The sequence below is a fragment of the Myotis daubentonii genome, chromosome 10 (assembly GCF_963259705.1).
Source record: "Myotis daubentonii chromosome 10, mMyoDau2.1, whole genome shotgun sequence".
In the NCBI taxonomy this organism is placed as follows: Eukaryota; Metazoa; Chordata; class Mammalia; order Chiroptera; family Vespertilionidae; genus Myotis; species Myotis daubentonii.
The window spans coordinates 74,934,538-74,959,246 of NC_081849.1; the positions used below are offsets into that span (position 1 = coordinate 74,934,538).

At 41.4% G+C, this 24,709-nt stretch overlaps 1 protein-coding gene across 1 annotated transcript in view; it reads left to right on the forward strand.

Moving 5' to 3' along the window:
* Nucleotides 1–1,053: 1,053 nt before the first annotated feature.
* Nucleotides 1,054–24,709, forward strand: part of NME8 (NME/NM23 family member 8) — a 39,787-nt gene continuing 16,131 nt past the window's right edge. The window contains exons 1-9 of the mRNA XM_059711283.1: nucleotides 1,054–1,075; nucleotides 6,723–6,797; nucleotides 6,993–7,099; nucleotides 11,529–11,600; nucleotides 15,403–15,519; nucleotides 18,307–18,373; nucleotides 19,361–19,434; nucleotides 21,579–21,671; nucleotides 23,160–23,350. Coding sequence (XP_059567266.1) covers nucleotides 1,054–1,075; nucleotides 6,723–6,797; nucleotides 6,993–7,099; nucleotides 11,529–11,600; nucleotides 15,403–15,519; nucleotides 18,307–18,373; nucleotides 19,361–19,434; nucleotides 21,579–21,671; nucleotides 23,160–23,350 — 818 coding nt within the window. The remainder of the gene's footprint in view (nucleotides 1,076–6,722; nucleotides 6,798–6,992; nucleotides 7,100–11,528; nucleotides 11,601–15,402; nucleotides 15,520–18,306; nucleotides 18,374–19,360; nucleotides 19,435–21,578; nucleotides 21,672–23,159; nucleotides 23,351–24,709) is intronic.

A 24,709-nucleotide genomic window follows, 5' to 3' on the forward strand; every position in this document is an offset into this window, starting at 1 on the left:
AAAATAATTTAGGGAGACAGAAAAGTTGGTTATGGATTGAGGGGACTGTTATCAGATACTAATGAAAATAATGTCACGCTGGGCTCTTTAGGGGCCACCGTAGAGGGGGTAGTGGTGGCAGAGGTTAGACCTCAATGCAGCAACCTCAGCACTTGAGTTCTGGCTAAGAAAGAATTCAGATCCAAGACTCCAATTACAAGAGAAAGTTGATTTAGAAAGTCACAGAAGTAGAAAAGATGAGCCAGATGGGCTGTGTGGGCTCAGGAAATAAGTTACAGGGGCAAAAGAGCCCTTGGAGCTTAGGAGAAAGGCAAAGGGAACATGCGTGGGGGAAAATAGAGGGAGGAGGGGAAGGCAGAAGCGCTGCACACTCCGTGAGACTGGGCTGGGGAGAGAAGAGGGGAGGTGTGGGTGTGCTCCATAGGGGGAGAGCCCATGCTGGGTCCCGTGTCTTATGGTTTTTGTCTGTTTTCCAAAGGTGGGAATTCTAGGGGAGGTCTTAGGGGAGGACCTTAATAGAATATTTAGCAGCTTTATGCTGATGCACCAACATGAGATTTATTCCCCTGCCTTCATTCATCCTTGGGTGTGGTTGGCACAAATTGATTTCTGTTATCCATCTCCCTGAGTAGGGTGATTTGAGCTCTTTACCCTCTGGTTAGATAAGTAGCTCTGAGAAGTGTAAACCATTTACTCTTAAGTGTCCTTGGTTAGGGAAGATAGGATTTTGCGATTCACTAGATGGCTGTAAACTGCTTGGCTGTTTAACTATCTGTCTCTGTTACCCTGTTGGCTTACTAACCTGTCTCAGCAGGGTTTGTGTTAGAGAAGAGGAGAGAGAACCCTGCTCTGTGCCCAGACTAATCTTGGAGGGAGTATTCCCCTCCGTGTAGTTGACGTGGGACAACACTGGGGCTCGTGTTGGATTTCCAGGAGGATCTAAGCACAGGCCCGCAACTCTAAAGCCACAGAAGCTTGTGTATTGGAGCCTTTGAGGCTCTGCTGAGAATGGGTCTGAGACTGAGAAGAAAAGAATTATCCTGATTGATCGTGATGTCCGCTTGGAAGCGGGAAGGTGAGGGGTGGCTCCCTTGCCACACATTGATCATCAGCTTTGCCCTATGCCACGCTGTCGGGCTGCATTGTCAGGCTTCTAGGAAGTCCTTCCACCCCTGAACAGACCCTTTAAAGCTGGGAAAGACTTAGGCACAGGACCCCTTGGGAAGCCATGAGTCCCAGAGCTTTAAGTATCTTATAAGCAGGGATGTGTCACGTTGGAACTGTGGTGAAGGATGACTGACCAGAGGAAAGATGACGCTGAGCCCCATTGGAGGGACTCAGTCCTCCAAATGGGCAAGGGCGGGAGGGCTTTCGAGGCTGGGTGGCAGGATGTGGTCAGAGGTGTCTGACTTCAGAGCGAGCGCTTCTCAGAAGTGTAAATAGCCACCACAGGGACTTTTTGAGCAGCCACTTACACATTGTTATGTATAAAATTCAAAGGGTGCAGACAGTAAATGATGTCATGAGTTATTTTTATAAATATATGTAAAGGAACAATTCACATAAAAGCTATAGGCAGAATATATTAAAATGGAGAGTTTTGATTTAGATTTTACTGAAGCAATTAAATAATAGTAACAAGAGAGAAAAGTCTCAGAGCTCTTATAAATTTTGGCATTTAGGAATTTGCCCTTGTAAAACTAGGACCCAAGAACATCTCGTTAGAAAATGTCAATTCAGTGTTGTACTAGTTGAGACAACTTATATTTTTTAAAATTCTGTAGTCATCATCAGATCCTGCCTCAGAAGGAAACAACCAAAGAAAGCAGGGAGCGAGAAGTAAACATACGTGCCAACTGTGGAACACACTCTCTGTTAGGCACTTTCCATCATTTATACCATTAATCTCACAAACATGCTACTACAATCCCCATTTTAAGATAGAAAAATTAGGGTTGAAAAGGTTATATACTTTGCTCTATGTTAGTCTAAGGGTAAAGGGAATGCCAGGGTTTAAACCTAAATTATTAGACTCCAAAGTCTATGCACTTTCACATCAAAGAGGGGGGAGAAAGTGCCTTTTGAAGGGCATTGAGCTATCTAGTAAAGGTAAGAAGGTAGTATTAAGATGTTTCTGTAAAGATGGCTATTATGACGGGGGGGGGGGGGAAGATGTCTCTTTGAAAAAATACCCATTAGCTTAGAAAAAAAAGCAATGCTCAGAAAATAAGTGAAATGTCATGTTAAAGTAGCAAGGAAAGCTAGATTAAATGAGAATTAATCTTCATAGTTAAAATAGTTGAAAGTAGCTGAGAAAGAACCCATGGACAATAAAAGAAAATCTACTGTAAAAATACTGAGGAGAATGAATTTAAAAATATTTACTGCTTTTTCTGATTCTGAAATAACTGTAATTGCATAAAGTATGGAAAATATAGAAAAAGTAAGAAAAGAAAATAAAGATTACAAGTAATTTCACCATCCAAGGATAAGTAGTAATATCTTTTCAATGCAGCCATCATATTCATCTGTAACAATTAATCATCTTTAATACAATCTCCTCTATTTGGGCCATTTATGTTGCTTTCAATTTTATTCTAATGGATAATGTTGTTCAAACATTAACAAGTATTCATTTAGAATTAATATATTATAATCATACAAGTAATAGTTGATAATTTTCAGTATCAGTAACCAAATATTGCAGTATAATTAATGGCTTATTGAAACTACTTTTTGTTATCACTCTAGATAAAAAACCACTGTAATCGAATATCTGTAATTTGATATCTTTATATGTATTCAAATGCACAAAACATTTATATTTTATAATAATTGTATTTAAAAAGGCAAGTTCCATTCTTCAAAGAATTTTTATTTCATCTACACTTAAAAAATTGGTGGCATAAAGTTGTTATAATATTCCATTCCTGTCATTTTTATTGCTGTGAAGTCACCAGTGATGTCTCATCTTTTATTTGTGATGCTGGTAATTATTGTTTACCTACTTTTCTTGATCACTATAGCTCTGAATTTAATAATCTCACTGATCTTTACAAAATACAACTTTTGATATTGTCAATATCACCTTATTTTCTGTTTTCTATTTACTTGGTTTTTATTCTAACCTTTTTCATTTCTTTCTTCGCCTTACTTAAATATGTTATTTCTTTTAGTTCTTAAGTTGTAACTTAGATCATTATGTATTTTAAAACCTGTCTTATTGTAATATGTCTTTAATATTATACTTTCCCTTTAACCACTGAATTACCAATATCCAACAAAGTTTTATATGTTGTGTTTTAATTATCAGTCAATTTGAAGTATTTTCTAATTTCCCTTTTGGTTTCTTATTTGACTCACTGGTTATTTAGTAGAGTGTTGCTTAACTATCGGGTGTTCAAAAACTTACCAAATATATTATTGTTATTGATTTCTAGTTTATTCCTATTGTGATTAGAGAAAATATGCTGAAAGATTCCAATTTTTGAAATTTATTATGATTTTTTAAATTACCTACTATATGGTTCATTGTGGAAAGTATTCCAAGTGCACTTGAAGAGATGGTGTATTCTGCAATTGTCAGTACATGTCAATTTGGTCAATTTGATTAATAAGGTTGTTTACATCTTTAATAACCTACTGATTTGTGTGTACTTATTCTATCAGTTATTTGGAAAGTGATGTTAGACTCTCCAATTATGATTATGGATATGCCTTTCTTTCATTTAATTCAGGCAACATTTTTTGCTCCATGTATTTGAAGCTCTGTTGTTTATTAGATACATTTTAAAATATTTGTCTTCCTGATGAAACTATTTATCATCAGGAAATGTCTATCTGAAAATATTCTTGTATTGAAGTCACTTTGTCTGATATTAATATAATCATGTCAACTTTTTATGCTTATGATGTTTACATTATATCTTTTCCAGTGTTGACTTTCAACTCACCTGTACCTTTATATTATAAAGCTTATCTTTTTACTAAATGCTACACATTATGGGGTTTTCTAATTTTGCATTTTGAGTCCTGGAAAGAGAGTTAATTGCCTACTAGAACAATTAAATAGCAATGTTTAAAACAATACAACAGAACTCAGAGTCTTTACAATGCTAACACTTACTAGATTTGCAAAGAAACAGAAACTTATGACCTTTGCTTAAGAAGAAAAGAGCATTAATAGAAATTGTCTCTGAGTGGGACCAATTGTTAAAATTTAGCAAAGATTTCAAAGCAGCTGTAAAAAATAATATGTTCAAAGAAAAGAAAAGGTATTTGAAAATTAATGAAAATGTGATGTCAATGAATGTTTCAGATAGGAAATCTCAACAGAGAAATGCAAACTATTAAAAATGGGTATTGTAAAGTTGAAAGATAAAATAACAAATAAGTATTCATTAGATGGACTCAACACTTGAGAAATGGCAAAAAAAAAGAAAGAAAGAAAGAAAGAAAGAAAGAAAGAAAGAAAGAAAGAAAGAAAGAAAGAAAGAAGGAAAAAGATTCAGCCCTTGCTGGTTTGGCTCAGTGGATAAAGCCTCAGCCTGCGGACTGAAGGGTCCCCAGGTTCAATTCCGGCCAGGGGCACATGCCCAGGTTGCAGGCTCCATCCCCAGTAGGGGGCGCACAGGAGGCAGCCAATCAATAATTCCCTCTCATCATCAATGTTTCTATCTCTCTCTCCCTCTCCCTTTCTCTTTAAAATCAATAAAAATATATTTTAAAAAGATTCAGTAAATTTGAAAAAAGATCAGTTCTTCTTCTCTGGGACTTCAGAGATATTTAGAGATCCAGTGAATATACGAATGAGACAATTAGGTGCTAATAAATCTGTAACCCAAGAAAATAATTAAGTACTATAGATAGTGCTGTACTGGGGAGGGGGAGAGAAGGCAGGTCAATGTAGGAAAGAACACTTTTAACAAATCTTGAAAGATAATGTCAATTATATGCAAGCAGCATAACAAACTATTAGACCCATTCGGGAGTAATATCTTTCCTGGGCTATTTGGCATTTATAATTTACATTCTGCTCTAATAAAATATAAACACATTTTCTTATTAACATCTTCAGAGTGCATCTGTCCTTGAAGTCAATTCTAGAAAGACCCAAATCAAAATCTCATCAAGTTTATGTTTCAAAGCCTCAACATTCAAGGTTTTTGCAATCAATAGAAGCAATGTTTAAAAACCTAATTTCACCTATTGCCTTGCGTGGGGAGACCGACACAGGGAGGAGGCAGCTGAGGGAGGAGGGGGAAACAGGCCTTGGCAGTCCCTTCAGTGTAGGGGCGCTAGAGGGAGCGATTTTCCCGGCCAAATGCAGGTAACCTTGGCCCAGTTCGGAACTCCTGCGGTGCAGCTGGGAGGAGCGGGGAGGGGTGGAGGCGGGAGAAGCTGAACGGTTGGGGTGGAGGGCGGGGAGTGGGGGGAGGTGGGGTGTGCCTGGGCTCGTGGGCGGCCAGAAGGCTGGCAGAAAACGTTGGCGCCCTACTGCTCCCCGGGCTATCCCATCAGCACCCACAGGAAGCGCAGCAGGGCCGGGCCACACGCCGCCCCCGCCGGCCGGGGCCCCAGGTACTCAACCTGGTGGAGCTCGTCCACAAAGGCCACAGGCCTAGACAAAGCGGCCGACTTAGATCTTGGGGTGTGTGTGTGTGTGTGTGTGTGTGTGTGTTCCTTCCTGTTGTTTAAACACATCCGTGGAGCTTAAAGGAGGCTGTGTTTTGTGCAGGGCTTGTGGGGGGAATCCACACGATTTGCTGGGATGTAGTCTGGTTGCTCTGGGTCACGCCTTTGTCTCACACTAGTGTTTGCTGTCACACTCGCAGACACGCTCGCTCTCAAAGCCCCTGACGCCACTGAACAGGTATTTGGGCCTCGCTGGTTGCACACCTGTGGACAGTTTATGCTGTGCTCCCTACAACTAGTAGCCTGGTTCTAAAAATGAAGTCTCCCGGGAGCGGGGGTGGGGCGGGGGGTGAGGGTGGGGGCTCTCCAGCAAGATCCATGAGCATGTTCAGAGGGAACGTGTGCTGATGAAAACAGAGAACATAATGCTCCAGGAAAACAAACACAACTATTTTTTTTTAAATTTTTTATTGATTAAGGTATTACAAATGTGTCTTTATCCCCCCATTGTCCCCTCATCCCCCCAGTCTTGCCCTCACCCTCACCCCCTGTTGTCTGCGTCCATCGCTTATGCTTCTATGCACGCATACAAGTCCTTTGGTTGATCTCTCCCCCTTACCTCCACCCTCCCCGACCTTCCCTCTGACGGTTGAGCATCTGATGGATATTTTAAAGAAACCCTACCTCCTTACATTCTTACCTTGCTCAGGATGCTTGTGTTAGGAAGACCTTTGGCTGCTGTAGCTCAGCATTAGCAGAGCGCCCAGCAGGAAGAGGCCTTTCGGACACTGGAGTCTCGGGGCGGGGTGGGGGTGGGTGGGTGGGGTGGGGGGGGTGGGTGGGGGTGGTGGGTGGTGGTGGTACATAAGCCGATATGGAAGGGAAATGTCTACGGTGCATTAAGATGTTGCTTGAACGCATAAACAGGACATGCTTTAAATTTCTCTGAAATGTTTTCTATTTTTCTCCCCCTTTTTCGTGCGACAGTGGATAAATGGCAGGCAAAAAGCGAGAAATCCAGTTACAGGTAGGCATGACCTAGCAGCAATTCTTTACTTGGTGCACTGGCACTGGAAGGCCGTTTACAGCGCCTTCCGTTTTGCAGACTGTCATCAATAGTCAGAGCCTCTGGGATGAGATGTTGCAGAACAAAGGCCTAACAGGTACTGGGGCTCCCCCATTGACCAGTAACCTGGAGTCTGGCCCAGGGCTCCCCATGGCACCCCAGCACAGAGCACGGCTCTCTACTCCACACAAAGCCCTGCTATGTCTTTGCCCTTGGCCTGCACCAGCCCTGGGATAAGCTGCTCTTTCAGAAGCTTTGACTCTATCCTTTCATAAATATCATCATCTTCTAGTGATCGATGTTTACCAAGCCTGGTGCGGACCCTGCAAAGCAATGCAGACGTTATTCAGGAAGCTGAAAAATGAGCTGAACGAAGATGAAATTCTGCATTTTGTTGTAGTAAGGACTTAATTTCCATAAAACTATTGTTTTCTTGTTACTTTAGGTGTTAAAGCGTTCTCTTTAAGGATGGTCTTGATTTAAACAACCTGTCAAGTCTTCAAAATGGAGAGTGATTACTGGGTAGTTTTACTATATGTTTAGTTCTACCTGATCTGAGAACAGACGAGAGTTTTACCCCATGCCTATAACGTTGAGGTTATTGACCATGGTTGTGAACATTAGAAAAGTATAGAAATGGTTATCTGTTTATTGATATTTCTTTTCACCTGACCTTATGCACTGTGTCTCTTAGAATAAGGGCTGCAAATACTATTTACTGAATAGCTTTGAGAAGGACTCTGGGCATTTACCAGGTAGCAATTTTCTAATGATAGTGATTTCCCTCATTTATTTGCCACCCAAAGGATTAAAATATTATAGCCGAACTCATTGTATTTTTCAATGTATCCACATTAAATCATTAACTACTGAGAGCTTTGTTATCTAATATGGTGGCCACTAGGCACAAGTGTCTTTTGAGCACTGAAATATGCTAGTGTGACTTAGGAACTGAATTTTTTTAATTAATGTATTTAAATTAGAAAACTATGCTCAATTCAATTATTGTAAAATTTTTAGAGTTGCTTGTGAAAACTTGGGTATGTGAATCTACTTTTTTTTTACTGTAAATTTTATGAAATCAAATTAGAGACCATTATTTATGATTAAAATTTAGCCCATAAATTGAGAAGTACCCTAAGTGTAAAATACACACTAGATTTTGAAGACTTAGTATGAAGAAAAGTATGTGAAATGTCTCAATAATGTTTACATTGATCACATGTTAAAATGATCACATTTTGGATATATTATCGTATAAGAAAGTTGTATTGTTAAATATAATATTAGTTTCACCTGTTTCTCTTTAGTTTTTCAATGTGGCTACTAGAAAATTTAAAAGTATAACTGTGGCTCACATTCTGTTTCTATTAGGCAGAAACATGTCCAGACCACCTAGACCTAAGATGCAGAAGCAGATAACTAATTACATATCTTTACTCCCTACCCCTACAAGGCATAATCCTTGAAGCAAACATGAAACCTCAACATGTTTCAGGCCTTCCTTGACCCCTTCCAACCCAGACCTTGGAATGAGATTGCTTACTGACCTCAACCTGTGTTTGACTGTCCTTTCTATAAATAAGCAAGCTCAAGCTTGGGAACTCAATTCTTCTTCTTATTTTTTTTTATCTTCAAGACAGTAAGTGGCAAAGAACCAATAAGAAAAAGAAAAAAAAAAGTAAAATAAAATGAGAGAGTAGTTGGCTATAGACAATCCTTAAATCTTTTTGTCTAGAAAAGTTTTTTAAAAATATATATTTTAGAAAGAGAAAGAGAAACATTGTGGGAGAGAAACAGTGATTGGTTGCCTCCCACACACACCCCAACCAGGGATGGAACCCGCAACCTGGGTATGTGTCCTGACTGGGAATGGAGCTCACAGTCCTTCGGTGCATGGGATGATGCTCCAATCAACTGAGCCACACTGGCCAGGGCGGGCCCTTGTAGTGCTTTAAAAGGCAGCTTTCCATAACAACCTGCTTTACTCTGAAGAGTCAGAACTACCCGAATAGGGCCGGAATGTGATTCTAAAGTTGATCCTTGGCAGGGAGGAAAACCTAGTTTCAGAGGACAGAGAGTGGGGCCTAAAGGGAATTAGCACATGCAATAGAAAGCGGGTTGGTATAAGAAGTTAAAAGACAGTATCAGAAGGATCTAACAGCTGGCAAGTGGATCACAGACCATCAAGCATCATCAGAAAATTCTATTAATCCTGTGTTGTTAGGCTCCTAACTCAGCACACACGGCTCAGAGCTGTGTGAGGATACAGGCGTGGGGTTTATGACTGTCCTCCAGCAGTACCCGGACCAGATGGAACTCCTCAGCCTACTCCACAGGCCATGACTTTGTCTATCCCACTGGGAAGTGCTAGTAATCTTTCCAAAATATGCCTAACTACCATACGTGCACCTGTCAAATTTAACAAAAAAATGTGCGCGTTGTCCTTGAATGGTTTCTGTTCTGTTATGTTTGAGCGCATTCAACAATAGTATATGCACATAGATTGATGCTGTTTTTCTATGACTTGCTCCTAAAGGGTAAAGAAAATGAATTACAATGTCCATTTGCTGGATATTTTACTTTCTGCAGCTAGCCAAGGAAGGGGACCTTTCTGAACTTGTAAATTTAAATCCAAAATTAAGACCTGGGACATTGATTACCTTTTACATCACCCTAAGCTTAATGGTCATATACTTTCCTCCCCCCCCCCCCCCCCGTTATGTTCCCTTTTAAAAGACTTGGAGACTTGTACTAACATTGTAGCAATACATATAAAATTCAGTAAAACTTATTTATTGTTCTTTTATAATGTTACTAGGGGCCCGGTGCACGAAATTTGTGCACTGAGGGGGGGGAGCTCCCTCAGCTCAGCCTGCCCCCTCTCACATACTGGGAGCCCTCAGGGGATATCCTACTGACGGCTTAGGCCCGCTCCCTGCTCCCGTTGGGGAGCGGGCCTAAGCTGCAGCCTGGCCTCCCTTTGTGGGAGGCGACCGGGCTGATCAGGGGAAGGCACCAGCCCCATCACCCTGCTGCTGCAGCCACTGCCAGTCACCGCAGCCACCAAAGTGTTTTCATCAACACGGACTCCAGTCCCTTCACCATGAAAAAAATGACAACTTTCTTTAGGCATTTTCAAGATGTGTCTTTCATAGGATATGACATTTCTTTCTTTATTATTATTATTTTTTTATCCTCACCTAAGGATATGTTTCCATTGTTTTTTAGAGAATGTGGAAGAGAAAGGGAAAGACAGAGAGAAACATCAAAGTGAGAGGAACACTTTGATTGGTTGCCTCCTGCATGAGCCCTGACCTAGGCCCCAGCCAGGGAGGAGCCTGCAACCTAGGTACATGCCCTTAGTCAGAATTGAACCCAGACCCTGCCATCAGCAGGCCGAAGCTCTATCCACAGAGCCAAACTGGCTAAGGCAGGATATGACATTTCTTAGCCCTAAAGCAGCGGACCTTCGTTTTTTTCTCCAGGAGTGTGGTGGAAAAACCCTAGGTCACCTTATTGGATTCTTATTACCCAAGTTACTGAGAATATTACCAGTGGCATACAGGGAGCTTAGACAATGAGTGGTCAGAAAAGGTGTTTCCTCTGTAGTTTACACCGATCCCTGGCTCGGCCCCTGCCTAGGCCTAAAGCCTCGGGGCCTGGGAAGGGAACTCCCAGTTTCCTCCCATCGGCCCCTGCCCAGGCCTAAGGCCTCTGGCCAGGGCTTTAGGCCTAGGCAGGGGACCCCCAGCTCCCTCCGATTGCCAGCTCCGCCCCTGCTCCCTCCAATCGCCAGCTCTGCCCCTGCTCCCTCCCATTGTGGGCTCCGCCCCTGCCCAGGCCTAACACCTCTGGCAGAGGATTTAGGCCTGGGCAGGAGTCCCTCGGCTCTGATCCCAGGCTCAGGCCCTGCCCAGGAACCCCCTGGCTCAGGCCCTTCCTGGGCTGCTCAGGGCCCACACGGGGCCTACCTCGGAGTGACCTGGGTGCCCAATGATGTTCGTGGGACCCAGGCCACTGGGCACCTATGTATGCAAATTAACCACCATCTTTATTGGGTTAATTTGCATACTCCCCTGATTAGCTGGTGAATGTAGCAGAGGGATGGTTAATTTACATGTTTGTCTATTATTAGGCAAGATTAAATGCTTTACCTGTTAGTACTTTGTTATGATACTAGGGGCCTGGTGCATAAAATTCATGCACTCGGGGAGGGGCTCTCTCAACCCCGCGGGCGCCCTCTCACAGTCCAGGACATTCTTAGCGCTGCCATGGAGGCAGGAGAGGTTCGCCAGTCATGAGCCCAGCTGTGGCTGAGCAGCACTCCCCCTGTGGGAGCACACTGACCACCAGAGGGCAGCTCCTGCATTGAGCATCTGCCCCTGGTGGTCAGTGCATGCCATAGCAACCAGTCATTCCACTGTTTGGTCAATTTGCATATTAGCCTTTTATTATATAGGATAAACATTGTAATAATGATATCTGATTACTTTAAAATAAAATATTTGACTTCTGGTCTTTAATATGATAGATTACTTTCAGCCTCTTTCATTCTTTTTTTGGGTGGTGATGGGGGGTGGGTGGGTGTGGGACACCATAAAGGTGAACAGCCAGAAGTCAGGTTGAGGCCAAATGATGCAGGGACTGACATGCCAGTGTTTGCAATTTGATACTTAAAACAACTACTGCATACTAAGAGAATGTTGAGTAAATGTAAAAGTAAAATTTATGTGTATCTGTTTTTTTTTTTTTTTTATATGGTGTAGCTAATGACTTGTTATCGTTTCCTATATTATCATGTGAAATATTAATATATTTTTTCCAGGCTGAAGCTGACAGCGTTGCGACTTTGCAGCCATTTAGAGATAACTGTGAACCTATTTTTCTTTTTAGTGTTGTAAGTATAATATTTATTTTCTAGAATGTATTATCAGATTCCAATTTATAGTTAAAGAGCAAGTAGCATTATAAAATTACCACAGAACTCTTTTCTGATGAAAGTCATTATAGATTTTTTACTTCATCTTTGCTTATCTATTAATATATTTTCTATAACCTGACTTCTAGGGGCTAAAAATGGATTGAGAGATTAGACTACCACACACTGAGCTGGTCAGGGAAAAGAAACACAAGATGTATTTACCATTCTTAAAGAAATAATCAGACAGCCCAGCCAGCGTGGCCCAGTGGTTGAGTGTTGACCTATGAACCAGGAGGTCACGGTTCAATTAGGATGAGGGCACATGTCCGGGTTGTGATTCCCAATGGGAAGCGTGCAGGAGGCAGCCAATCAATGATTCTCTCTCATCATTGATGTTTTATCTCTCCCTCTTCCTTCCTCTCTGAAATCAATAAAAAAAAATATTTTTAAAAAAGAAATAATTGGACATTTGTATGATGAATTAGTATTAACAGGAGTGAAAAATTGGAAATTTCTTAGATACCTAGTAGGAGAGATTTGGTTATAAATATTCATATATACCAATCCAAGGAAATAGCTGTGTGATCACTATTTTGTAAATATATTACTTCTATCTCTGTATTTGCCAATGAAGACAGAAAGTGCATTCATCAGACTGTCTATGTATGGGGAAAGGATGTATAATTTGATTTTTCTTCTTTATACTTTTGTATATTTTCCAAATATTCTGTGATAATCACACAACTTGAATAATCAGAAGACCGTCGTACGTGCTATTTTCTTAGAGGAGGATGCCCAGTTAAGTGCTAACTCGTGTGACAAGAGTGTGGCTGCTGCGGAGCCAGAGAACCGGGGTGGTAAGGAAAGGCCTTGCACAGAGGGCAAGGACCTCCTCTGCTGCTGGGCACTTCAATTCTCATCTTTTACATTAAAAATAATGACCTGAAAACACTTCTTGGATATAACATTTCCCTTCTGTTAAATAATACTCTTGCAATGACTTCAAGGAACTGAATTACTGGACTCAATGAGTTTAAAGTTGCATTGCAGATCTGGATATGGAGGATTTGATGAGTGAGATCAGGGGTCAGCCAGCTTCTTCTGTGAAGGGCTGGATACGAAGTATTTTCAGCTTTGCCAAAACACTGGCTCTGCGTTGGGTCATAGTTTGCTAACCGCTGGCCTGGAAGCTGTTTAGAGAATCAGAATGAGTAACTGCTTGAAGCAGGAAGGGGCTTAAGCGAATGGGACCGTGAAGAGACTCTAGCAGCAGCAGCAGCAGTTAGGAGCATGGGACTGAGGAAGAAAGACTGGACCTCTGGGATGACCAACCCCCTGCCAAGTCAGCCAGGCCTGGTCAGTAGATCTTAAATGGACCATCCAGTCAACGTTCTTCTACCTGCAACCACATCCTTCTAATGCTCAGAATTTTTTTTCTGACCCATTTCTCTAGTCCTCCCCCATCTTTCAAACCCTTCTCCGGTGTGGCCTCTGGAATTGATGTAAGCAGTCGTCTGGCTTCTAAGAACTTCACCCTGGGCTCTGAGCTTTTGTTCCACTTCCTTGACTTTCCTTCAGTCAGGTTCCTTACTTAGGGCACTTTCCCTGCTGCCCAGAACTGTTTTCTCCGATTGTTCTTGAGGCCAGGAGTAGAATTGATGTTTCTTTATTTTTCACTACAATAAACGTCTTTTCCTTATTTGCTGGAGGCCCACTCAATTTGGTTCATTCTCCCCACCTTATTCCTGTCATTTACTGGTCTTCAGATCAGTTGTGTGGGTGACTGACGACTTGAGCTTGTGGCTTAGCCTTCATTTCACACCCATGTCCTGCCATCATGCTGGACTTCAGTATCTACACTGACAATCTACCCAATATCCTGGGCTCTCAATTTGTTTTTTTAATCTTCACCCAAGGATATGTTTTTATTGATATTTAAAGAGGGAGAGAGAGAGAGAGAGAGAGAGAGAGAGAGAGAGAGAGAGAGAGAGAGAGAGAAACATTGATCTGTTGCCTTCCATATGCTCTCTGACCGAGGATTGAACCTGCAATCTAGGTATGTGCCCTGACCAAGAATTGGACCTGCACCTTTTGAGGTACATATGGGTCAACGCTCCAACCAACTGCACCCCCCTGGCCAGGACTGGACTCTCAATTCTTGACCACCTAACTTTCAATGAACTTTTCTTGCAGTGCACCTCATTCAATCACGCCTGCGTTTATGCCTCCAACTTTGTCATCACTTATGCTTCATATTCGTAAGCATTAGGAGTCTCAATCTGTAACCACAAAACTATCATCAAGCCCATTGTTAATTTATTCAAATATTCCCACAATGGCCCATCGCATTGGCCTGCATTCTTACCTGACAACATATTCTCTCCAGCAAGTTTCATCAGGAAGGGCTGTTTCAAGAAAGCTCACCGAATTGTTGGAAAGTTCCTTTTAATGGGAAATGGTAATTAGAATGTTGGGTTTTGTTTAAGCCTTTCTCAACTAGATCCTTCTCATTGGCCTTTGACTATGAGTAAGTCTTTACATTTAAAATAGAATACTTCTTTTTGATACCATGTCCTTCCCCAGCTCCCACCCATCTCTCTCATTTAGTTCACAGCTACATTTCTCAGAAGAGTTTTTATGTCTATTTTGACTCCATTTCTTCTCATCCCGTTAACGTCACACCCATTCAATCTAACTTCTGTCTGATTATTCCACCAAATTTACTGTTGCTAATGTATCCAATTGCCAGCCTATTGCTAAATATAATGAATACTTTTAGGTCTTCATCATACTGTACCTCTCAACTGCATTGAAGCCAGTGACCAACCAGTCTTCCTTTGGAAACATTTGCTTCTTTTGGTTTTTTTGTGTGGCTTGGTTCTTTCGCCTTTTCAGATGGCCCCCCCCACCCCCCCGCCAATCTCCTTTGCAGACTTATCCTTCATTACTTAGCTGTTAAATATTGACTTCATCATGCCATATACTTTACTCAGAAAATCTCCACACATGTCTCAGTTGTCACCTCTGATGTATCAATAACTCAAGTTTACAGCTTCAGCTAAACCCTATGCTTGAGCTCCAGACTTGAGTGTCTAACTGGTGCCCTGACATTTCCTCTTGGTTGTCTCTAGGGCATCTCACAATGAACTGATCCAATCCTCCCTCTCTCCAGAAAACATGGTCTTCTAGTGTTGCCTCTTTGGGTAAATAACATCTTAATTGATCCAGTTTCTCAAGCCAGAACTGAAAGTTGTCTTAGCGACTTCTCTTTTACGTCATACCCAATCCACACCAGACCTTGGACCTATCAATTTTACCACCCAAGTTTTCCTCACACTATCTGTTTTGCTTTTTTCCCCATCATCACCGCCAGAGACTGAGCAGCCATCTCTCTCATCATCACTTCTAGAGTAGCTTCGAATTTGTGTATCTTCTCCTGCTCCCCCTCTAATCCTTTCTCTACATGTAGGTGAAATGATCTTAACGAACAACAGTTTTAATCATGGTCACTGCCTCTGTTTAAATATTCTGAAGGCTTCCCAGTGCTGTTAGGCTAAAACCAAGAGGAATTGAATCAGTGACCTATTGGTGCATGGGTTGACACTCTGTGCCAAACTGGCCAGGCACTGAGACCTTATTTTTAAATGGCTAATACAATTGCTAAGAAAGGGGTGATGGAAGTATGTGTCAGGGTGGGGTTACTTAGTTTAGTTGAAGTGTTAATTATTGACTTATCTTGAAAATGAATGTTTCCTTCATGTTTTCTTTTACTTTATAGAATGGCAAAATTGTTGCAAAGATTGAGGGTGCAAACGCACCACTTGTTAATAAAACAGTTATTAACTTGGTGAATGATGAGAAGAAAATTGCAGCAGGTGAAATCGTTCGCCCTCAGGTAATACTTTGTACTCCTGGCTATTTTATTTTATAAAACAGCTATGACATCTTTTTTGTTGTTTTCCTAAAGCACTGTCCCTAGTTTTATAACTATCTAGGTATCTAAATGTTGCAAAGTTTCTGGGAAGTATCTTGGCAATATGAATCAAAGGCCCCAAAAAACAGGTATCCTTTGAGCAATTATGCTCCCAATAAATTTTCCTAAGATAATGAGACAAATATAGAAAAGAATGCTTATTGCATTGTTGTCTGTTATTAAACACTGGGGGCCCAGTGCACAAATTCGTGCACCTTGAAAGGAACTGTGGGCACAGGGGTGGATCTCAGCCCATTCTCCAGGCCCCCACACAGACCCTCCCGCTGCAGGCCCCAGTACCCTGTTTGCTGGCAGCCCTGCTTCTGCCGCCGCTGCTCCCATGCACTGATGGTACTGGCCCCACTCGCCCCTGCTGACGGCGTGGAGCAATAGGAGCTGGTGCCAGCAACGGGTGTGAGTGTGGCTGGCGCCTGCCGGGGTCCAACCCCAGCAGGTCCAGGGGTCCCCAAAGGCATAGACGGAGTCGGCGAAGAAGGAATGACACGGAGACAGCGTTCAGTTGATCAGCAGCCTAGCCAGGATCTCTAGCCCGGATCTCCAGCCAAGTTCTGGTCTGGATCTCCAGAGAGGTTCTGCTTAGGCTCTCCAGAGAGGTTCTGTCCAGGTACTCCAGTCAGGTTCAGTGTCCAGGTTCCAGTCAGGTTTTCCTGCCAATCTCTGTAGTCAGGTTCAGTCCAGGATCCCTTGCCATGTTCTCCCGCTAGGCTCTGTCTCTAGGCTCCGAGGCCAGTCCCTCTCCAGGATCCTCCGGCATGCTCTCTCCAGCAAAGTTCTTCTGTCTCTAGGCTCCGTGTAGATTCTGTCTTCTTGATTCTGTTCTAAGTTCTGAGTGTTTCTGTCTTGTTACAACTGTATTTATACCAGTTGATTCAATCCTATCAATCTCTATTACAAAGGTTAGGGCGTTTCTTATCTCCATTCCAGGGAGAAAAGATTATGTAGTTTAAGCATGATTGTTCGTAGTTAAAGGGATTAATTACCCGCCTGGCACTTAGTTGAGGGGTTTTATCCCCTCCCTGACTTCAGGGAAAAATCCCTACCTGGGGAAACAACCTTTCTCGGAGAGGTGACCTTGGTTAAAACACACAGCGCTAAGGGGAGCAAACATATTAAGAACAGTATGCCATATATGCCAGGTCCCTTGAAACAGCAAGGATGGACCGGCTCCCGGCAGGCGCCATCAGTGGTGTGAGTGGTGGCTGCTGCCCTGATTTCCCCTCAGGAGCAGGAGGAGGTGGAGAAGTCCTCAGGTGCGATCGGGGCTGGCAGCTGCCGCTTGCACCTGTTGATTGGTACCAGTGCCCTGCCTTGGTCTGGTGCCCCTGCTCACCTCCTCCCATTTCTGGAATCCCCGCTGGCCACACCCTGCATCTCAACCCCCACTGAGGAGGCAGTAGCGGGTCTATGGGTTGTCAGACTCAGGGGGCATTGGTGACTGGCTTCGGGGTGGAACCATTTCCCTCCCTTTCCCAGGAATCTGAGTGGCACTCCCAGCTCCCAGCAGACCCCAATGGCCTGCCTTCGAGGGGCTCCACCCTCCTGAGGTCAGGGAAATATTCCAGGACGTGGGTGGCGGCAGGTCCTAAGGGATCTGCTCCTGGGCCCCATGCTGCTAACATGTGGGTCTCGGAGCACAGCTTGGCCCCTCCCATGTGCAGCCCAACTCAGCAGAGGCAGGTACAAACTGTGGACCATTAGAAGCTTTGGTCAGGTTGCCGAGAGCCGATTATAGTCAGCTTCTGACAGTGGCTAGCACCCAAGCACCCACTGGGAGGCCTGTGAATGGCACACAAAATAGCCAGCCTTATACATCATCAGCACAAGACCCAACGGGAGAGCTCAGCAGGCACTAACCACCCCAAGACCTCAGTTTGTTCTTATCATTCTTTTCAGTTCGGGGCTCTGGCAGTCTGAGACACCTCGCTGCAGTGGAGTGGGGAGAGGCTCCTGCCACTGCCACTGCACTTGCCAGCCATGAGCCTGGCTTCTGTGGGAGCACGCTGACCACCAGGGGGGCAGCCCTTGCACTGAGTGTCTGCCCCCTGGTGGTCAGTGTGCATCATAGCAACTGGTCGTTCTGGTTGTTCCACTGTAAAAATCGCTTAGGCTTTTATTATACAGATATATACAGAGTCACAGAAGCACTTTCAGGGCTTCTCAAGTAATGAAGACCCCCACCACTGCCCCCACCCATTCTAGCATTTTACTCTATAGTAAGCAATGAACTATTGTTTTGAGCAAGACTTTTTTTTAAGTTAAGGTGTTATCTTTCTGTTTCTAATTTACTAATAGTAATAGTCAGGAATGGATCTTGAAACTTATCAAATCCTTTGATCTTTTAATATGATAATTATGTTATTTATTATTTATTATTTATTATTTTTCTTGTTAATCTATGCTTCTTTCTTATTTTGTTCCTTGTACTCTTCTTAAGTTCTAAAGTTTTTTTTAACCGTTTCCATACAGCATATATACATTATTTATGATAGTTCCCCTACCCTACCTATTTAACATATTCTTTATCCTGTTTTAATGGAATGTTTGGGAAAAGCAGTGTTAGATAAATGCAGGCACATTTCCACTTTACCTTTTATCCCTTGGATTATAAATGTTTATCAGAAACAAAATTTTTAAAAACTCACTACCACATTAAAATGTAATTGTTTTACTTGAATTTTTCTTCCATAGTATCATGAAATTGGACTTGTAGGCTCAAATACAGAACTTGCCGGGACAGCATCCAAAGATACTATTGGTAAGAAAATTTAAAGTAATGGCAAGGGATTTGTAGTAGATGGATGCTCATTACAGCATCACCTAAAGTAGCAAAGAGCTGGTAATAGCATCAGTATGAATTGATAAGGAACTGGTAGGATAAATTATGATTTGTGCAATACTAGATCCAGTTATTAAAAGGAAACCTCTGCCGAAACCAGTTTGGCTCAGTGGATAGAGCGTCGGCCTGCGGACTGAAAGGTCCCAGGTTTGATTCCGGTCAAGGGCATGTACCTGGGTTGCGGGCACATCCCCAGTAGGAGATGTGCAGGAGGCAGCTGATCGATGTTTCTCTCTCATTGATGTTTCTAACTCTCTATCTCTCTCCCTTCCTCTCTGTAAAAAATCAATAAAATATATTTTTTTAAAAAAAGGAAACCTCTTTTTCCCAGCAGGTGTGGCTCAGTGGTTGAGCATCGACCTATGAATCAGGAGGTCATCATTCGATTTCCAGTCAGGGCATGTGGTTAGGGCACATGCCCGGGTTGCGGGCTCCATCCTGTGTGGGGCGAGGCAGCCAATCAGTGATTCTCTGTCATCATTGATGTTTCTGTTTCTCTCTCCCTCTCCCCTCCTCTCTGAAATCAATATGAAAAAATATTTTTTTAAAGAAATTTCTTATGCTTCCCTTCCCCTTGTCTTTGCTCTCTATGTCTGGAGCCTTTCAGGACCAGTGCCTACCTAGTCTGTTTTTTGTGTTTATTTATTTATGTATTTATTTATTTACTACTATTATTATTATTTGTACTACAAACTCTTGTGAATGTTTCTCTTGTATGCAAATGTAGGATGTGCACTTTGATTCCAAATAGAACCTCTTTGGTAGTTGAAATGCCGCAATAAGAACAAAGCTGTCAATGGACAAAAATTCACTGGACATCAGTAGTTTACATTTTTAATCACTAAAACCTTCATTATCTAGTCTTAGTGCCAAGACAATGAAATTTTTCTATTTATTTTTCCCCAGACCGAATATACAGTATTGCTATTATCAAACCCGAGGCTAGGAATACTGGAAAAACTACGGAAATTAAAGAAAATGTAAGTAATATTTCACAATAGTAGTTTCAATTAACTGAAAAATAACAACCCCTTAGTTGTCAATTTAGAGATAAACTTATCATGTAGAGTAAAATAGAACATAATGAACTTCTGGTGCCTCTACTGGCTTTGAAAGTTTTGTCTTTAAAGGGCCAGAACCACTCAGGCATCCTTATTTAAATAACTCCGTTCTATCAGATTGCAGCAAATGTTTTTCATGTTGAGTGGAAACTCGTTATAAGCTCACATTAGCTTGCTTTATTCCCTATATGTTGTCATAAATGTATGGTCCTTTTTAGATACATGATAGCTTAAGGATGTATTTAATATTTTGCTTTAGAGAAAAAAAATGTTAGAGGAAAATTGCATTCTAACCCAAAGGTCAACAGACATTTTCTCTAAAGGGTCATTTAGTAACGATTTTCAAGCTTGTGGGTACATGGTCTGTCACAACTCCGCAATCATACGGAGAAAACACCAGCAGACACAGTGTACACAAACGGGTGTGACTATGTTCCAATAAACTTTATTTAAAAAAACAGGCAGTGGGCTAGATTTCGACGGCAAGCTCTAGTTTGCTGACCCCTGAATAAAGACTTTGTGTTGAAACAATAAAATTTTATTGAAATTTGAAAGAATATTGCATGTGCAGTAGAGCAGATCACATAGAGAGCTGTGTCAGAAGGGGTTGGGTATCTCTCGATGAACTTCCTATTGTGTATTCTCTCTTTAGCTATAGTAGCATTATCACTGATTAATGATCCACGGGTCATGGTACATATATTCTCTCTCCCAATTATGAGTTGATTTAATTGATACTTATCTCTAAGTATAAACCGCAGCCCCCCATTTTCCAGATTCTGTTGTGTATGTGGGAAGGGGGACACAGACTGTACCTCAGTGCCCCATATATTGCTTATATTTTATAAAGTTTTCAAAAATAATATCCTTACCAATGGTTTACTGTTGCTTGTTCTAGTATGTTTTAATAGCTACAATAGTGAAGATTTTCAAATTATATAGTTGTTTTAGTTGAGGCAATGCTATTAATCATCATTTCATCTGAAATGTTTTGTTTTGACATACTAAACAACATTTCAGAAATGTAAATTATGAATAGCTACTACATACCTCACTTCTCTGGAATGCAATAAAAAGCTACATGACCCACAGGGCAGAAAAAAGTTTAAAAGTTTTAATAAAAAGAAAATGAACACACTGCATTTTTCAACTATAACAAAGGAGAAGTTATCAAGGTTAAAAGTTACTTGATTTTTTTTTCTTTTGTCAGACACTTAGTAACTTAACAGACATGATTTGAGTATTTAGAAATTTTTCAAATTGGAACGTCAGGAGAGGAGTCACTAAGATGTAAATATAGCTCTGCAATATCAAATCAACCCATGGAACCAGGTCAGAGCTTGCTTTAATAATAGAAGCAGAAAGAATTGGTGCTGGGTACACCCAATCAAATTGAGGTCAAATTATTGATATAATTTCATGTAATTACTAAGTTGCTTTGAATCCAGGTTACACTTTGGACTGTATTATTTATTATATTTCACTGTTTAGTTCCTCATTGGACTTTTTATATTAGCCTAAAAACTTCTCTTTGTTACATTTTATTATACTTGAGTGTGACAGGCAAACTGAATTTGTCATTAAATTAAATTTTCTTTAAGACAAGTAACACATGGCTAAATCTTAAATGCTGCCCTTCCCCATAATTCGCTTATTTTTGTTGTTAGAAAATTAAAATATAATAGATCATGAGCTATAACCGTAACAAAGTAAAGCCTTAAAAAAGTTAGTGATTTCAAAAATGGATGGTTAAGAAATTTATGTCTTTCCGAGTGATTCTGTTAGTTTTTTCACATTTTGAGGCAATTCACATAAATAATATAAATATTGTGGTGTCTCTGGATTAAGTCTTGAAAACTTAAATACTAGGGGCTTGACAAGGGCCTTCTGTGATATTTATTTTTGAGCCTCTTCAAAGCTAGTGCCCTATTGATTGTGCTGAGGTCTCTACATGAAATGCATTAAAATCGGGGTGGTATATGAAGCCTAGGACACAGATGTCCTTGACTTGCTTTGCACGTGGTCCTACAACCTCTCGATCTGACCTTGCTCTCTCATTGAAGATTGTCAACGCAGGATTTGTCATAGAAGCAGAAGATAATAGAGTGCTCACTGAAAACCAAGTGAGGGAATTCTATAGTCAAATAGCCGAGCAGGTAAGAAAGTTTAACAAAAACCCCACTGTGTTGCCTACATTCTTATCTGTTTTAGATCCTCATTATAGAAAAGCAAATGCATAAGTGTGACCAACCAAATAAGCTCCCGCTCTCCCTGTTTGTGTCCATACCATGGTAATACCAAAGATGGTGGTGACTCTGGAGAAATCGCCATCAGTCGACCAGAAGTGGGTGATCTAATTGTGTTCTTTTGGAATGAAGACCTCATTATAATATGTCCTCTAACACTCCCAGCATGAGCCTGGAAGTAAATGTCCAGGAATTTCCCATAGATTTTTTGTCCCAGGTGGAAGGCTACTTGTCATACACTTTACAGGAAAGCTTTAATTCTTTCTGTACCCAAAAGCCTTTCTCTCAAGCTATTTTTTAATCCTCTCTTGCTTGGCGGTATATGATACAGGCAGTGCTATGTACTGGAAAGTGCACTGGCTTGGGGGTGAGGAGACATAGCTTCTACAAATCGACTGTCCAATATGGTAGCCATTAGATACATGAAATAAGTACAAATTAAATAAAAACTCAGTCTTAGTTGCACTAGCCACATATGTTGGAGAGCACCGAACATGTTTGTCATCACGGAGAAAGTTCTACTGCATAGCACTTCATAAACTAGATGCACCACTCAAAGCATCTCTATTAGCCCCAGAAAGGATTAGACTGGCAACATCAGCATTTACCTGGGAGCGTTTGAGGAAATCCAATTCCTGAGCCCCACCCTAAATCTACTGAATCATAAACTCTGGGATTGGGCTCCAGAAACCTGCATTCATATGACAAGCCCTTCAGATGATTTGGAAAATTCCTAGAGTTTGAGAATAGCTATTAGACTACCTTTTTTAAATTTTATTTTTTATTGATTTTTTACAGAGAGGAAGGGAGAGGGATAGAGAGCCAGAAACATCAATCAGCCGCCTCCCCCCCCTGCCCCCCCCCCCCCCACTGGGAATGTGCCTGCAACCAAGGCACATGCCCCGACCAAATCGAACCTAGGACCCCTGAGTCCGTAGGCTGATGCTCCATCCACTGAGCCAAACCAGCCAGGGCAGCTATTAGACCAGCGGTTCTCAACCCATGGGGCGCAACCCTTTGGCGGTCCAACGACCCTTTCACAGGGGTCGCCTAAGACTATCCTGCATATCAGATATTTATATTACGATTCATAACAGTAGCAACATTACAGTTATGAAGTAGCAACAAAAATAATTTTATGGTTGGGTCACAACATGAGGAACTGTCTTTAAAGGGCAGAAGTTTGAGAACCATTGTATTATACTATCTTTAAGATCAATCCCTGCTGGCTGTGAGCTTTAATTCTTGAAAGATGTGTCTGTTAACAGAGGCTTTATAAGGATACCATTCCCTTGCCCAGTGGTCATGAAGGGGAAGATGCTACTTGACTTAGGTGGCAGCTGCCATGCTAGCCTATCCATTTCAGGAACCTGACCCATTTATCATTTTATTTTGTAGCCTGACTTTGAAGAGTTTGTCTCATTAATGACACATAGCCTAAGCTGTGTTCTAGTTGTCTCTCGAAGCACTGAACAACTACCTTTCTTGGAAGAGGAAATTGTATCTAAGTTTGAGACCGAACCTCAAGAACCATCTGAGGGTCAACCTGAGATGGACCCATCTTCACTGGTGAAGAAAAAGTGGGACAGGTAGCTCAAGACCAAGAATTTATGATTAGCAATGTCTTAGTAGGTAATAAAAAGTGATGTCCGAATATCTCAAAATCTAAAGACAAGCATAATAGTATTCATGTTAAAGCTACAAGCATTTCTCTCAGTCAATCTAAAGTACTGTCTATTCAGCAAAACGGGGATTGCCCTGAAAGTTTATATCAAGAGGATTGGCAAGGGGAAAAGTTTTCCCTTGTCTTTCTACAGCTGGGATAGTCTGAGGAGGATAAGTTTTAGTTCTTCCTTGAATGTTTGGTAAAACTCCCCTGTGAAGCCATCTGGCCCTGGGCTTTTGTTTGCTGGGAGCTTTTTGATGACTGCTTCAATTTCTTCCATAGTTATTGGCCTACTGAGATTTTTAGATTCTTCCTGATTGAGTTTTAGAATGTATTTTTCTAGGAATATGTCCATTTCCTCCAGGTTGTCTAGTTTGTTGGAGTAGAGTTGTTCGAAGTATTTTCTAACAATCCTTTGTATTTCTGTGCGGTCTGTTGTTATTTCTCCTCTTTCATTTCTGATTTTTGTTTATTTGGGTCCTCTCTCTTTGTTTCTTGGTGAGCCTGGCTAGAGGTTCATCAATCTTGTTTATCCTTTCAAAGAACCAGCTCTTGGTTTTGTTGATCTTTTGTATTGTTTTTTTGGTCTCTATGTCGTTTATCTCCACTCTGATCTTTATTATTTCCTTTCTTCTGCTTACACCGGGCTTTTCTTGTTGCTCTCTTTCTAACTCTTTGAGTTATAGGGTTAGGTAATTTATTCTCATTGTTTCTTGTTTCTTGCAGTAGGCTTCTAGAGCTATGAACTTCTCTCTCAAGACTGCTTTCGCTGTGTCACGTAGGTTTTGGAGTGTTGTGTTTTTATTGTCATTTATTGCCATGATGTTTTTTATTTTTTCTTTGATCTCTTTGGTAACCCAGTCATTGTTTAATAGCGTGCTATTTAGTCTCCATGTGTTTGACTTTTCTGGATTGTTTTTATTGTAGTTGATTTCCAGTTTTATGCCATTGTGATCTGAGAAGATGCTTGATATGATTTCAATTTTCTTGAATTTGAAGAGACTTTGTCTGTGACCCAATATATGGTCTATCTTTGAAAATGACCCATGTGCACTTGAGAAGAATGTATATTCTGTGGCTTTGGGGTGAAATGTTCTGAAGAGGTCAATTAATTCCATCTGATCTAGTGAGTCATTTAGGATTGATGTTTCTTTGCTGATTTTTTGTTTAGAGGATTTGTCCAATGGTGATAATGAGGTGTTAAACTCCCAACTATGATTCTATTGCTGTCAATCTCTCCCTTGATCTCCTCCAGAAGATTTCTTATGTATTTGGGTGCTCC